The 14,715-nt window shown below is 45.3% G+C and overlaps 1 protein-coding gene across 2 annotated transcripts in view; it reads left to right on the plus strand.

Annotated features, from left to right (window-relative positions):
* Positions 1 to 14,715, plus strand: part of IL17D (interleukin 17D) — a 23,731-nt gene continuing 9,016 nt past the window's right edge. Inside the window, exons 1-2 of one of the 2 annotated variants that reach the window (XM_063331052.1) lie at positions 1 to 2,714; positions 7,655 to 7,944. In XM_063331052.1, coding sequence (XP_063187122.1) covers positions 2,667 to 2,714; positions 7,655 to 7,944 — 338 coding nt within the window. In that variant the 5' untranslated portion in view covers positions 1 to 2,666. Of the gene's footprint in view, positions 2,715 to 7,284; positions 7,522 to 7,654; positions 7,945 to 14,715 lie in introns of those variants that run through there. The other variant, XM_063331061.1, reaches the window with a different exon arrangement.

A 14,715-nucleotide genomic window follows, 5' to 3' on the forward strand; every position in this document is an offset into this window, starting at 1 on the left:
TTTTCAGTGGATCCCAGTAACAGGACGAGGGGTAACAGGCACAAGCTGGAACATAGGAAGTTCCGATCAAATATGAGAAAAAACTTCTTCACAGTGAGGGTGACAGAGTACTGAACAGGCTGCCCAGGGAGGTTGTGGAGTTCCCTTCTCTGGAGACTTTCAAGACCCACCTGGATGCAGTACTGAGTGATGTGCTCTAGGCAATCCTGCTTTAGCAGGGGAGTTGGACTAGATGATCTCTAGAGGTCCCTTCCAACTCTGAAATTCTGTGATTCCGTGAATCTTACATTGAGGATTGTGGCACTAACTACACAAAGGAAGCTTTCTACTGCCTTGGTTGAGTATGTGCAAAGATGTTAGTTACAGAAATCATCATTTTGCTTATGAACGGAACAAGTCTGATGTGAAGTCATTGAGACATGTTAAATGGGAACATGGGGTTCCTGATTTATATCACTTTTTGGACATAAAAATATTAGTCGGGTGTTCAGAATTTCCTAATAAATACTTGCAAAACTAGTACACTGGGGTGGCAGGGACTTGTTTTTAAAACATTGGTGTGAGTTTGGTTTAATATATAGACTTTGGCTATTACACTTTGAAATGCAAGGATTCAGTCTTCTAAAATTTCCAACGCTCATTCTCAGTGTTGGTGCTTAGACTGTTTCCCAACTAGTGACACTGGAAAGTTCTCTTCATATCTTCATGAAATGCTCTTTTCAGGTTTTAAAAATAACTGTTCAGTCTCATTAGATGTCTCTGCAAGTGGTCAGAAATACTTCTGTAATGGCACAGTTGTAGGAATGTTGTCCTGTGGGTTTTATGGTACCGTTAATGAACTGCTTTATGCATAACGTGTTTCCCATGATAGAGTGGTGCAGCGCTCAGTCTAGGACTGCCCCAGCTTCCGCTTGGTGGTATACGCAGAGCACATTCAGCGCAGTTACGGAACATCCTGAGAAGCTCACCAAAGACGACAGACACAGTAAGCTCTAGGGCCTGATTCTTCTAGAGGCCGGAAAAGAGTGTGAAAAGGAAGTGGATGCCACCTGTCTTATTTCTGGAAGTCTTTCCCATGCTGCAGTTCTCTCTCAGCAGCAGGACAGAAAGGGAAAAAAGATGACCTCATCTGCTGCAGGTAGGGACAGAAAGGGAAAGAATGGATGGCTTAGGTAGCTTAAGAACTCGGATACCACTCTGAACACTAACATGCCAAGCCAGAGCAGTCTTTGGCTTTTTGACTCTGTTCAACTTTTAACTGAGGGAGACCACCTGTGTCTTTTAGAATGAGAAATACAGAAGTGCGTTGCCTCATTTGTCTCTGGTGAATCCCCAGTTTCCCTACAGACTCTACCATTTTACTTTTTTCCACTCCTTGACAGTAACCCAAAGACAGCGCACACCTGTCACACAGAGTCTGTGTACTGTCGTCCGCTGGGTATATGCTGGGTCTGTTGTAGAGCCAGCAGGAACTTTCTGTCTTCTCTGGCACTGGGCAGCCCTGACCTCTTTTGACCGCAGCTAGCCCTGCAGCCCCACCACTGCCGAAACCTTGGCACTGACACCCAATACAACGGTGTATATTTTTAATATTTTCAATGAAATATCAATCAGCTAAAGACAAAGGAGGGGAGATGGAAAGGCAATCGAGCTGAACAATTCTCAGAGAAGGACTCGGGCAGATGGCTTAACCTTATGGTCACACTTGAGACCCAGCTTTCTCTTGCCTGTTCTTCAGTGCTGCCTTATCTACTGCTCTGGTTACGGGATGACACGTTCTGGGATATCTGTCAGGCTTACAGTCTTGGAAAACGTGGGCTTCCAGGATGCAACATGCCAGGCAGGAGGGAGCCTTTTCAGCTATAGACTGGAGCAGAATGAGGTATCTGACTAATCACAGTGGGAGAAAGTATTTGGGACTATGGCAAGGAGCATTGATAAACCTGTGAAACTGCACAAAGAAGATGACAGGCAAGATACTGTCATGGTCTTCTAACACAAAACCATTTGGGTACATCTAATGTATTTGAGTACATCTAATCAAACATTGCAATTGCATAGACATGTCCATGATAAAGTGGTATGAATTACTAATAATTTGGGATATGGTTCACGACTTTGTAGAAACACTCCTATGGACATCAGAGAGATTTTAATCAGCAGCAGTTTCTTGGTTTGGTTTGCCCAGATGCCTAACTGTATGTTATGTAAAATTCTGTGTTTTACAAACAGAATTGTACTTTTGTTCCACTCCTGCACAAACTCCCAGGAAGTTCTGGGACACGTTGTCTCCTATAGCATGGGGATCTGAATATACAATGCTCTGGGTTGTGATGTATTTGCATGTTATTTTTCAAGCACAGTTGAGCTTGTTCTGAACTGACAGAAAGCCATATGATCCAGCTCCAACACTGGAATAGTAAGTCCTGCTGACAGTCAAAATTATTTAGCCCAGGTTCATCTCCTTCAAAACCATGTTAACTATGGTTACGTCTCTACTAGAATCGCAACATGGCCATGGCAGGCCTGGAGCAGAGGAGCTGATGTGTAACCATCTGTGAGAGGGAACACAAGATGTGACATGCCACCTGGACTCAAGGCTGGAGAGTGATCCCTGATGGGGACTAATATAACTGGAGTCTCTTCAAGAGAAAGAAGCCACGTGCATGTCCAAAATGCTATGTCAACATGTATTGGAAGGCCTCAAGCTATTGGTAAGTGAACACACCTGCATGATTCAGGAAGCTCAGGTCTTGAAGGAAGTGTGGCCATGCCAGTGAGGTGCTATGTCTAAAATAATTACAACAATAATTGTGTTATGTTGATGTGATGACCCTTGCCCCCGTGCTAGAGATAGCTTGATTGGCATTTAGCTTAGGTGCAATGTGCGTTGTGTTCCCTGCTGCCATGTAGGATGCCCTCAGTGCTGTGGTAGGCCTCAGTAACTGCGGGAGTGGAAACACTGCATGAGCTAAATGCAAGTACCATGGGATAAAGCCCACAAGGGAAGAGGGACCCAAGCAAGCTGGTTAATATTCAAGGATCACCTCCTCCAAGCTCAGGTGCGTTGCATCCCAACAAAGAGCACGTTGGGCAAAAAAGCCAGGAGGCCTGCCTGGATGAACAAGGAGCTCCTGGACAAACTCAAACTCAAAAAGGAAGCAAAGACAGGTAGCCTAGAAGGTATTTAGAGAAATTGTCTGAGCAGCCAGAGATCAGGTGAGGAAAGCTAAAGCCCAGATAGAATTAAATCTGGCCAGGAACATCAAAGGCAACAAGAAAAGGTATGTCAGTGATAAAAGAAAGACTAGGGAAAATTTGGGCCCTCTCTGGAAGGAAATGGGAGACCTCATCACCTGGGATATGGAGAAGGCTGAGTTTGCCTCAGTTTTCACTGACAAGTGCTCTAGCCACACCACCCAAGTTGGAGAAGACAAAGGCAGGGACTTGGAGAATGAGGAACTACCCACTGTAGGAGAAGACCAGGTTCGAGACCATCTAAGGAACCTGAACATTCACAAGTCCATGGGACCTGATGAGATTCATCTGTGGGTCCTGAGGGAACTGGCAGATGAAGTTGCCAAGCCACTATCCATCATACTTGAGAAGTCGTGGCAATCCAGTGAAGTTCCTGCTGACTGGCAAAGAGGAAACATAATCCCCATTTTTAAAAAGGGAAAAAAGGAACTACAGGCCTGTCAGTCTCACCTCAGTGCCCAGCATGATCATGGAGCAGATCCTCCTGGAAACTGAGCCAAGGCACGTGGAAAATAAGGAGATGACTGGTGACAGCCAACATGGCTTCACCAAGGGCAAATTGTGCTCGACAAATTTGGTAGCCTTCTATGACAGCATTACAGCGTTGGTGGATAAGGGAAGAGCAACTGACATCACCTACCTGGACTTGTGCAAAGCATTTGACACTGTCCTGCATGACATCCTTGTCGCTGAATTGGAGCAACATGGATTTGGCGGATGGACCACTCAGTGGATAAGGAATTGGCTGGATGACAGCACTCAGAGAGTCGTGGTCAATGGTTCGATGACCAAGTGACAACCAGTGACAAGTGGCATTCCTCAGGGGCCAGTATTGGGACCAGTGTTGTTTAACATCTTTGTTGGCAACACGGACAGTGGGATTGAGTGCACCCTCAGCAAGTTTGCCAACGACACCAAGCTGTGTAATGTAGTCAACATGCCAGAGGGAAGGGATGCCATCCAGAGGGACCTGGACAAGCTTGAAAGGTGGGCCCATGTGAACCTCATGAAGTTCGACGTGGCCAAGTGCAAAGTCCCACACCTGGGTTGGGGCAATCCCAAGCACAAAGACAGGCTGGGCAAAGAATGGATTGAGAGCAGCCCTGACGAGAAGGACGTGGGGGTGTTGGTGCATGAGAAGCTCAACATGAGCCAGCAATGTCTGCTCACAGCCTAGAAAGTCAACTGTATCCTGGGCTGCATCAAAAGAAGTGGGGCCATCAGGTTGAGGGAGGTGATTCTACCCTCCTACTCCACTTCCGTGAGACCCCACCTGGAGTACTGCGTCCAGCTCTGGAGCTCTCAACATCAGAAGGACATGGCCTGCTGTAGCGAGTCCAGAGGAGGATCATGAAGATGATCAGTCGGCTGGAGCACCTCTCCTATGAGGACAGGCTGAGTGTTGGGGTTGTTCAGCCTGGAGAAGAGAAGGCTCCGGGGAGACATTATTGCTCACAGCCATGAGCCATGGAATTCCCTATAGATTCACATAAAGGTGCATATGGCTATTCTGCTATTCTGAATGTATTGATTGAAATATTATCATATATTGCATCAAATCCAGGACAGGCTTTTCATTACTAGAGATTTTTTCTAATATTTCATGATATAGATTTTTTTAAAAACCCTCAAATTCTCAGCAAATTATAAATCAAAGTTAATGACAATGATACTGTTACCTTAATAATCTTAGTAACTTCTCAGAAGTCATGGTAGAATCTATGTTTTGCTGAAGAATATAAACTGAATTTTTATGATTCAGATGTCTCTGGGATAGACTATGCCTTGAGAGCTGGCATAGCACTCTTTCAGTTCCCGTGTAATGGAATCTAATTTGCCGCCCTTCTGTCATTATTCCTCTTATTATTATTTGAATCAATGAGATTGCTAATCAGATAATACTATTAAACCAATCTACAGAATTAGAATATTTTCTAGATAAGACTCAAAGCCTTAAACTCACTGGCAATTTAATGTCTGTGCTGTTGTTTCCTCTCCTTCTGCTCTCATTTTTTGAGGCAGACCTCTCCCAGAAATGTCAATGTATATAAAGGAAGCGCATAAAAGTCAAGTGTGACAGCCTCATGTTATTCAGAAAGCGTTGAGAAAAGATACTGGTTTATCACAGGGAGAGTAATATAAAGACATCTGTCATGATAAATATTAGTCACGTTGCCACGCATATCACTCGAAGCTGTTGAAGTAACACAAGGCCAGGTGCAGTGTAGAGCCCAGGGGGTGTGCCAGAACTGGGCTAAATGGGCAGCTGCTTTGCCCCAGCCTCCTGCCTGAGGATATGACTGCAAAGGAGAATTTTTAATTCAATTTGAAACAAAGTCCTTCCTCAGAGCTGAAACCTGATTCAAATCCCATACAGTTCCAGGTTAAGATACCACTCATGACTGATACTGACTGGTGATGCATAAGGTACTAAAACCACTAAAAATCACACTTTAACTGAACTCAGTCACTTTTCAGAAACCATGAAATCAAGTCACTTCATCACATTAAAAATGGTGGGTGATTCTGTTTCAATTCCAGTATAGTCTGGAACAGTTTGGACATCAGAAATACAAACGGACAGCTTGTATTTCTGTGGTTCCATGCTGGGGTTTCACAGTTCTTGTATGACTTATGAACCTATTTTCCCTTATTCCTGATCAATACATTAATATTTGACTATTCTTACACTAAATGCCTCAATAGACGTGCAGGGCTTAATCATCACACACCAAACATCTGATTCAAGTGATAAGTTCTAAAGGCCATTTTTAATGCAAATCATTTCAGTGGAGGACATCTTTTATGACCTGGAGGACTACAGATGCTTATTTTTGTGGGTTGTGCCAGAGACCCTGAATACGTTGGACATGATGATTTTAAAGGTCCCTTCCAGCCTAGATTCTATGGCATAATGTGTCTGTTAAAAGCACCAGTAAACCAGCACAGAGTGGGGGGAGAAGTCATTAGAGGTGAGATTCACCTCAGTCTCATTTAGATATGTATGATGCAAGTTTCTCACCTTCTGACGTAGGCTTCCTTTTCAGTCAGTGGACAGTGACGTTGCAGTAGATCTCTGCTGTAGGCCACCTCAGTAGGAAGAACAGATGGATGAGGCCTCATACAAACAGCTCAAAGCAGCCTCACGTTCATCATCCCTGGTCCTCACGGGGGACCTCAACCCCCTCAGTGTCTGCTGAGGATCTATACAGCGGGGCTGTTTCTGAAGAAACAAACCAGAGGTGCTGCCCTGGAGCTGGGCATGTCGGAGATCCCAGACTCCTACGAGGGACAGTGCCAATTGCTCCAAAGTGATGGAAAGAGTCCGGACTGCAGCAATTCAAGAGGACTGGACAAGAGGAAATGGCTTCAAGTCATGCCAGGGGAGGTTTAGATTGGATATTAGGAAAAATGTCTTAATTGAAAGGATTATCAAGCCCTGGAACAGGCTACCCAGGGAAGTGGCGGAATTGCCATCTCTGGAGCTATTTAAAAGGCAGAGAGACGTGGTGTTTAGTGACATGGTTTAGTGATGATTTCTGTCAGTGTTAGGTTGATGGTTGGACTCAATGATCTGAAAGGTCCCTTTCAACCTAGGCAATTCCATGGGTCTGTAATCCCCTCCTCAGCTGCAGTTCCATACCCAGAGTTGTGCTATTTTCAGATGTAAATCCCCACATTTTTCCCCATCAGCCTTCACACCTTGGCTCCAACTGGGCCAAAAACACCCTGGCTCAATCTCCTGCCCTAGCCTGGTGGGTCCCACTCAAGGCTTCGGGGCCCAGTGGGCCTGAGAAGACACTGGTTCATTTCCACACCACAGCTGCCATGGAAGGGAGCGCTTGGCTCCTTACACAGCCGAAGAGGGCGAGGGGCGCACCCGCAGCCCGCCAGGGACTTCAACACCCTCCCGGGCCTGCAGGCAGGGTCGGGCAGGCCGCTCCGTCCGGGCCGCGGGGCAGGACAGCGGCTGGTGGTGGACCCACCCCACCGGTGCCTGCGAGGCTGTCCCCGGGGGGCAGCGGGGCAGGATGGCGGGGCCGTGCCGAGCGGGGTACGGGCCAGCTCCCGGCGCGGAGCGCTCGCCTCCTTCGTGAGCGCCTAAAATGTTCCTGGCATGTGAGGCCAGGGGAGATGCAGTGAGGAGCGGGGCACTTTTCCAACAGCTCCTCCGCCGAGAGAGCCAGTGGCACGGCGCGGCTCCGCAGCCCGCCGCTCTCCTCGGCTCGCTCCGGCAGCCCGACCGCCATGCAGCGAGGCAGGGTAAGGGGCTGCGGCACGGGGACCGGGCAGGGCAGCGCCCCGACCGGGGGGATCCGGGGCGCGGCGGGTGTAGGGGGGTGTGTGTGGCGGGGCGCGGCCGGTCCCAGCCCCGCTGACGGCGGCGTGGTTGCAGGTGCTGGCGGCGCTGCTGTGCGCGGCGCTGCTCCCGCTCCGCCCGGAGGCCGTCAAGGCGCCCAAGCGGCCGGCGCGGACCCGGACCTGCGGCGAACGGCCCGAGGAGCTGCTGGAGCAGCTGTACGGGCGGCTGGCGGCGGGCATGCTCAGCGCCTTCCACCACACCCTGCAGCCCGAGCCGCCGGGCCGCCAGCACAACGCCAGCTGCCCCACCGGGGGCCGGCCGGCCGGCGACAAGAGGTTCCGGCTGCCCGTCAACCTGCGCAGCGCCTCGCCCTGGGCCTACAGGTGAGTCCGGGGCACCGGAGGGGGAGAAGGCGGGAGAGGGGGGGACTCCAAGGGGCGAAGCGGTGGCAGGGTGCCGGGCGGCTGAAGAGAGACGGTTCCCTTGTGGCGGGACCCCCTGTGCCACCCCCTGTCCCTGCCCGGGGGTGTTGCCGCCTTCCCCTGTGAGGCGGGTGCCGGAGGCGCCGGTCCTGAGGGGATGTCCGCGGCACCCCGCGGAAACACCTGACGGAAAGGTGTTAAAAGTAGACGTCTAAATAGGCAGATATGAAGTAAATATGTTAGAAAAAACCCCACCCCTGGGTGAGGTGTGTGTCTAATGGGCAGAAAGGGGAATGAAAAATTACTGAGGTGGAGCAGGCTGTGAGATGGAGCTCACACACACAGACTGACCCTCAGAAAGTCGCTTTGGGAAACTGTCACACGTGAAGTTCACTCAGAAGACCCTCAGCAAAGGACCATCACCCAGAAAGCCCCCCGTGACTTTGTAGCAGCCCCACGGGGGCTCAGATGCTTTGCCTGAGATGTGGCTCCGGACACTGTGATTGCTGGTCTCTAAAATATGTGAGAGTACAGCGTGTGTTCTGGTTACATACCAGCAGAGCCACATCTTCACGTACCCTGATACAAGTACTCCCAAGGGCTTGCTGTCCAGTTTGCTGCAGGAGCGTAGACATGGAATGAGTACTGCCATTTTCTACATCTGCGTTTTCAACCCACGCTTTGCAAACCCCTCTCCCTTGAGGCGGAACAGGAGCTGACAGACTATTTTTAAGGGGGCATACAAATAACTAAGTAAAGTAAATCTGGTTTTAGCCTGGTTAATACACAAAACAAGGGTCCGCACTTCTGTAGGGAGCTCTGGAAAAGCTTGGAAACCACTGATCTAGAACACCAAAACCATATTCTTGCTATCGAGGCTTCTGGTAGCTTTGTCTGAATAAGACTGACAGAATTGGCTTCTCTGTTTTCAGCTTTCCGTTAAGACACTGCAGACAACCAGAAACTAAAACATGCACAAACTTAAAAGGAACTGACTTTCTTGCTTCTTTCTGTACATTATCCTTCATACATACCTTGATGCAGTTACTGTGTATTCATTAAACTTAAATATCTCCTTGTTAGTGATCTCCAGTAAACATTCATTTTGTGGCATGGTTTTTGCCCGCTTTTAGTTTAAGAAGTAATCCTACTGAGAGAAAAATGGTTTATTTGCTCAATGAGCCTTTCATAAACAAAGTATTTTTAGAAAATTATTTTTAGTAATACATTTTCTGTGAGCAGACTGAGGATTTTTTAAGCTACCTAAGTGTGCAAAAAGCAAGTATGCTGAACGGAACACCTACCATTAGGCTCAGGTATTTTTTATGTTGGTTTTGCCAAATACTAGTGCTATCAGAAAATTGGTCTTCTGATCCAAAAACAGTGCCCTCCATGCTCACATCCCATTGGGCAAGTACTTATTTTCAGTTGGAGCTCTGTATAGGCTTACTTCTTAGCAGAGAACCAGCTGCTATTTAGGGCCTGGCTTACAAAAAGTTTACTAAGAAACTGCAAATACACTGTACTTTTCATCAAAATGTTTTCAAATGGACCACTAACCATTCACATACAAGTAACTTGATGACATCTCCAAGCTAGAAATTTTAAAAGATAGTGTAAAAAAAAATTACACCGTCAAAGGCAGAATCTAATATTTTCTTTAGGTGGAGATTGTTTCTCTAGGGTGCAGAGGTCTGAGTACAGTCTAGTTAACCGATCTCATTTACAGCTTTTTTTCTCAATCCCATTTTTACTGTATTATTAGTGTGTAATGAGACGGCAACAGACATTGCAAGATGTGTAATGAAATAAATTTAAAATAAAAATATAAAATTGCTCATTATGACTAGTAATGTGTATTTGCTATTACAACCTGCTGTTTCATAGATTTTGAAGCCAGATAAAAGCATTATGAAGATCTGGTCTGATCTGTGGTGTTCACCTGTTTACCCTGGAAGCAAGCTCCCAGATCCCATTAGAGCTTTGAAAAGGACATGCAGCTCTCTCCATTAAACATTCCAAGTAATGGCACTTTACATCTTGTCCACGGTTAACCAGTTGCACTCACGATCCCAACAATTTCTTCTTCATGGCAGGGGTGTTATTCTGAAAAACTGCATACAGCTCTTTCCTGTAACACAGAATTTTCTTGACAAGCCTACTTATGTTTAATTCTTTTAATCTTTCCTCATGAGTTGCTCCCCTTTGCTCCTCTTGCCAAGATTTGTTGTTGTGTCCTGAACTGCCTTTGACTCACTAGAGTTCTAGTAATGAATGCCCAGAAATTAATTCACTGTAGGCAGCCCCCCTTGTACACCCTGATAGGACACCCCTCAAAGCTTGAATTTCACAATTTGAAACTTGAATCAAGATTCCTGCCCCATTTCAGCACGTCTCACAGAGATATTGCTGTCCAACTTCTTTTCTGCCCCTAAAGAGTTACAGTGCAATTGATTTCTGCTCTGTGCACAAAGGGTCTTTTTTCTTTTTGACCTGGATTTTAATGTCTGAGATACCTCATGCTGTTTCTCCGTCTTCGTTGGTGTTGCAGCAGTTCCCATTGTTACCATCTGCAGATTTCATTAACATGCTGTTTATACTCCCTATTCCAGGTCATTAATAATAAAGATATTAAGTCTGGCTCTACTTACCTTCCCCTGCATATCTCCCTAGGCACCTGTTCCCAGCTGTTTAACGCTGCTTCTTGTAATTCTGCTCACGTGACCACGCAGTTCAAGTCAACTGAAATTTTTTCATATCAGCGTTTGTGAGAAAGAATCAAATATATTACTTAGAGATCTGTGTATAACATTCACCCTACTGCATCGCATGTATCCAAGTGTGTCATTCTCTTCAGTGTGGAAGAATTAGGTTTGATTGGCTCAGAGTACAGATAATCCTTGCGTGGCTTGTTTCCTTGTCTTTGTTCTGTGCTTACTATTTATTTTCTATTACTTGGTCTTTAATTTGGTTATACAAAAATCAAGACTTACATCATTTTTTGGCTTGCTACAACCTAGAGATACAGGAGTTGCACATGGATTGCACCACAGATCCATCTGCTCCACGATCCTGCTGCTGGCAGCAACCAACAGTTGGTATTTGAGGCAAAAGTTAGGGGAAAAAATATTAGTGCATCAGCCTGATACTGAAATTCCATCCTGATGGCCACAGGAGATCAGTATATAACTCAGGGCACAAAGTTTAATCACACAAATCGCTCTTTGCAGAGCTATAAAGAGACAGCAGAGTTCCCTGAAGTCAGTTGAGTTGAGTGAAATCTTGAGCATACTGGATTTGCTCAGCACTTCAGGAAGTTTGTCTAAGAATTATCCAGATTTTTTTAAAAATAGAGCCAGCAGCAGAAACTCTGCCATGAAATCATCATGCCTTGAAATCATCAGGCTGATTGTGTGCCAGTTTGTGACATCTATCCAGGAGCTGCTTGTCCTTTTTAGCAGTATTACCCGGACAGTAAATGAAATCCAGAAAACCTGCTTGTACAAGGAGATGCTGGCACCGGCCATGGTCCTTGGCTACTGCTATGGTTTGCAGTTGCTTCACAAGAATTAATGACACAGGTTGTCTAACGACCTACAGATCTTGCTGACAGCACAGGATGGGTACTGCTGGTTAAACTTCACAGAAGCCATAAGCATGGTGAATCTTTACCAATGCAAGCTCTGCTCCAGAAACGTACACACAAGTTGCTCTTGGACAAGAGCCATTAGAAAAAGGATTAATTTTAAATGCATGCCTAAACATTTGCAGGGGCTGATCGTAAAGCTCAGAGTAATAGTTGAAAAATCTGATCCCACTGAAGTCAACAGTGGATTTACAGGTAATGTTCATTTGTGATTCCATTCATGGTGCTGCAGAGCACAGGTGCCATTTGTTAATCAGCTGTATACATCAGCTCTATTTTTATTCTCGGTTGTCTTAAGGTTGTAATAGCATATGTAGATAGTTTGTAGGAATACATTCAGAGTCTTCTGCAAACACACTTCTGCATGAATTTAGCAAAAATTCTTTATATGTATTCAAGAAGTCATTCCCGGTTCTGAATTTCCAAATCTCATGGCTTCTGTGTCTGTCTTGGGGGCCTAACCCTGCATTTACTAAGGGTTAATTTACAGAGATTTAACTTTTATTGTCAGCATTGATCTGATCATGAAATCCCATCTTAGCTAGTCCCTCTCTGAAACATTGTCCAGCTTGTTTTTTCTGCTTTTCAAAAACCAGTTTCAGTTTATAAGCATCCTTGGTTTAGTGCTCATCTACATAAAATCTTAATAAATCTAATACAGGCAAGTCTGTCCTTACTGGTAAAAGCCAAGCTTGTCTGCAGTGCTTTTGAAAAAAAAATCATACAAGAAGGCTTTCCTTTAAATAATACTCCAATGATTTTCAAGAACCTTATCCAAGACATTTTCCAGAATTTAACATTGCCATGTGGCACAGCGTGCATATCCCAAAGATGCAGCTGAGAGGAAAAAAATTGAAGGGGACGCAGAACTGCTGTCCTTTTTATTTGAGTACGTGTTAGTACAACTCTTTAGAAAATCACTGTTAGTACAAGGCTATTTTATGCGAGCTCTCTACTTACCACCTGTATATAAAACAAACTAAGCATAATGTGAACAAAAGAACACCTGCTGTATAAATGCCTTGCCAAGAGGGAAAAAAAAGGTTCTTAGCTCTTAATCCTGTAAGTATTTCAGAGTGTGAAGTAAAGGGATGATGATCTGCTTATTAGACTTTTGATAACATCCAGCTGTTAGCCTAGTGCTAACAGTGATTTTCTGAAGTCAGCTGTATCCGCCTGCCCCAGCACAGCATCTGACCCACTGGATTTAGAAGCTTGGAAACTATGAAGTGATAATATTATTAAAAATACTACATAGGAAAGTAGCAGTACAGGACAAGACAGATTAAGTCTTTGCAAGAGTTTTACTTCTGACAGAATATTTTCTCTTGAGTTTCCAGGCTTAGTACATAAACGGCAGGAAGTTTGTTTTTCACTGGGACCTCTCAAAGCACTCGTAGGGTCATAAGGAAAAGCAGCCTAGAACTAGTAACACTTCATTAGCAGTTCCAGTTCAGTACAAACCTGCTTCTTGTTCCAGCAGATGGAAACACAGCAGCCCAGCATAGCTCACTGCTCCTGTCATTTGTAAATCAGGAGCGCTGGCTAGGCAGAGCTAGCCTACATACCAGTAACCTGAGTTCACGGGACAAGGGCAACCCTCATCAAAATGGCTGAGCTGTCTCCTTTGCAGCAGTGGCCACAGCAAATGACACAAGGATGCAGGGGACACTTGGGTGCCAGTGGAAAGTTGGCACTTCTCTGGTTCTCCACCACTCTTCCCAGCTGCTTCTGTTGTGTCCACCCCATTTAGGTGCAGCTTTCACTACTTAGAGGAAAGAGTCAGTGGGAACTTGGAATATGTCTTTTACCAAGTTAATTAACCTGATCAAACATGTTTGCCCTCTTCCAGGAGGAGACGTAAAAACATGACTTGTAGTGCTTGTAGTGAACATACATCAAACTGCAGCAACTGAGGATGTCCTCATTACACGCACAGAGTGATTATGTTCAATGGATGAAAACAGAGGAAGCAGGTCACACCACTGCATTTATACGGCCAGGTTACTGGTGTTTGTTGGCAGTTCAGACCCAAATCAGGCTGGGTTGGCTAGAAAGATGAAAATGAGGCTTTAATTATATGATCTTTCTTAACATGTTTGAGCTGAAGATGCAGAACCTTAGACATAGCTCCAAAGTTTAGTGACATTTGAGTTCAGTGTTTAATTTCAGGAGGCATTACTTAGTGTCTTCAGGCTTAAAGTTCCAGTCTGGATGCAAAAGCACATCTATTATTTTGCATCCATCTTTGGGTTTGGATCCTCTCTGATTCCTTGTAATCCTCACATGATGGAGTAGGGGTATCTACAGCAAACTTAGCAATACAAGAGTGAGTTTTTTTCTGTAGAAAGTAGAAAAAACACACCATCCTTCTCCCCAGAAAAATCATTTGTACCTGACTTTTGCCACATGGGAATTTGGAGGGGAAGCTTGTATACCACGATTCCAGTGACAGCGTTCTCTTGTTATTAGTGAATACTCTAATGTTTGCATCCAGAAGCGTGTTCATGCTTTCCAGTAACATCATAAACCAGGTGCTAGAGATAATACAGAAGAGGAAATACCAGTGACTTGACATATGGTGTGTTTAACAATCCACCACTGAAATTATTCACACTTGAGATTGAAATGGGAATGTATCACAGGAGAAAAGCCTGTATTCCACTTTCTTCCCTTCTGCTGGCTACCAGACATTTTATTTCACGTTGGTGTGAGATCCTGTAACATGAAGGTATTTCCTGGGGAAAGTAAGCAATATAAACGGGACAGAGAAGCTTTGCAAAAAATATCTGCGACATCACAGATGTCTGGCGATGAGAGAACTGGTGAGATTTTTCAGTGAGGAAAACAAATTCCTTAAAAAGATATATGGCCATTGGAAAATAAAGTCTATTTTCTTTGATGATAGAATAAGCAAGTCTGTGCTTGGCTAAAGCTGTGATTCCAGATTTGTTTTAACTGATAAACTGGTGTTGCTTCTCCTGAAAAGGGCAGCTCCCTTTTGCCTTCATCTGTAGCTGTTTGTTCGTGCTGGCTTGTTTATGTAAGGCTCTGTGTATGTGGCAAGACAGCTGAAGGACCAAAAT

This window comes from Chroicocephalus ridibundus, chromosome 1, assembly GCF_963924245.1.
Source record: "Chroicocephalus ridibundus chromosome 1, bChrRid1.1, whole genome shotgun sequence".
Lineage (NCBI taxonomy): Eukaryota > Metazoa > Chordata > Aves > Charadriiformes > Laridae > Chroicocephalus > Chroicocephalus ridibundus.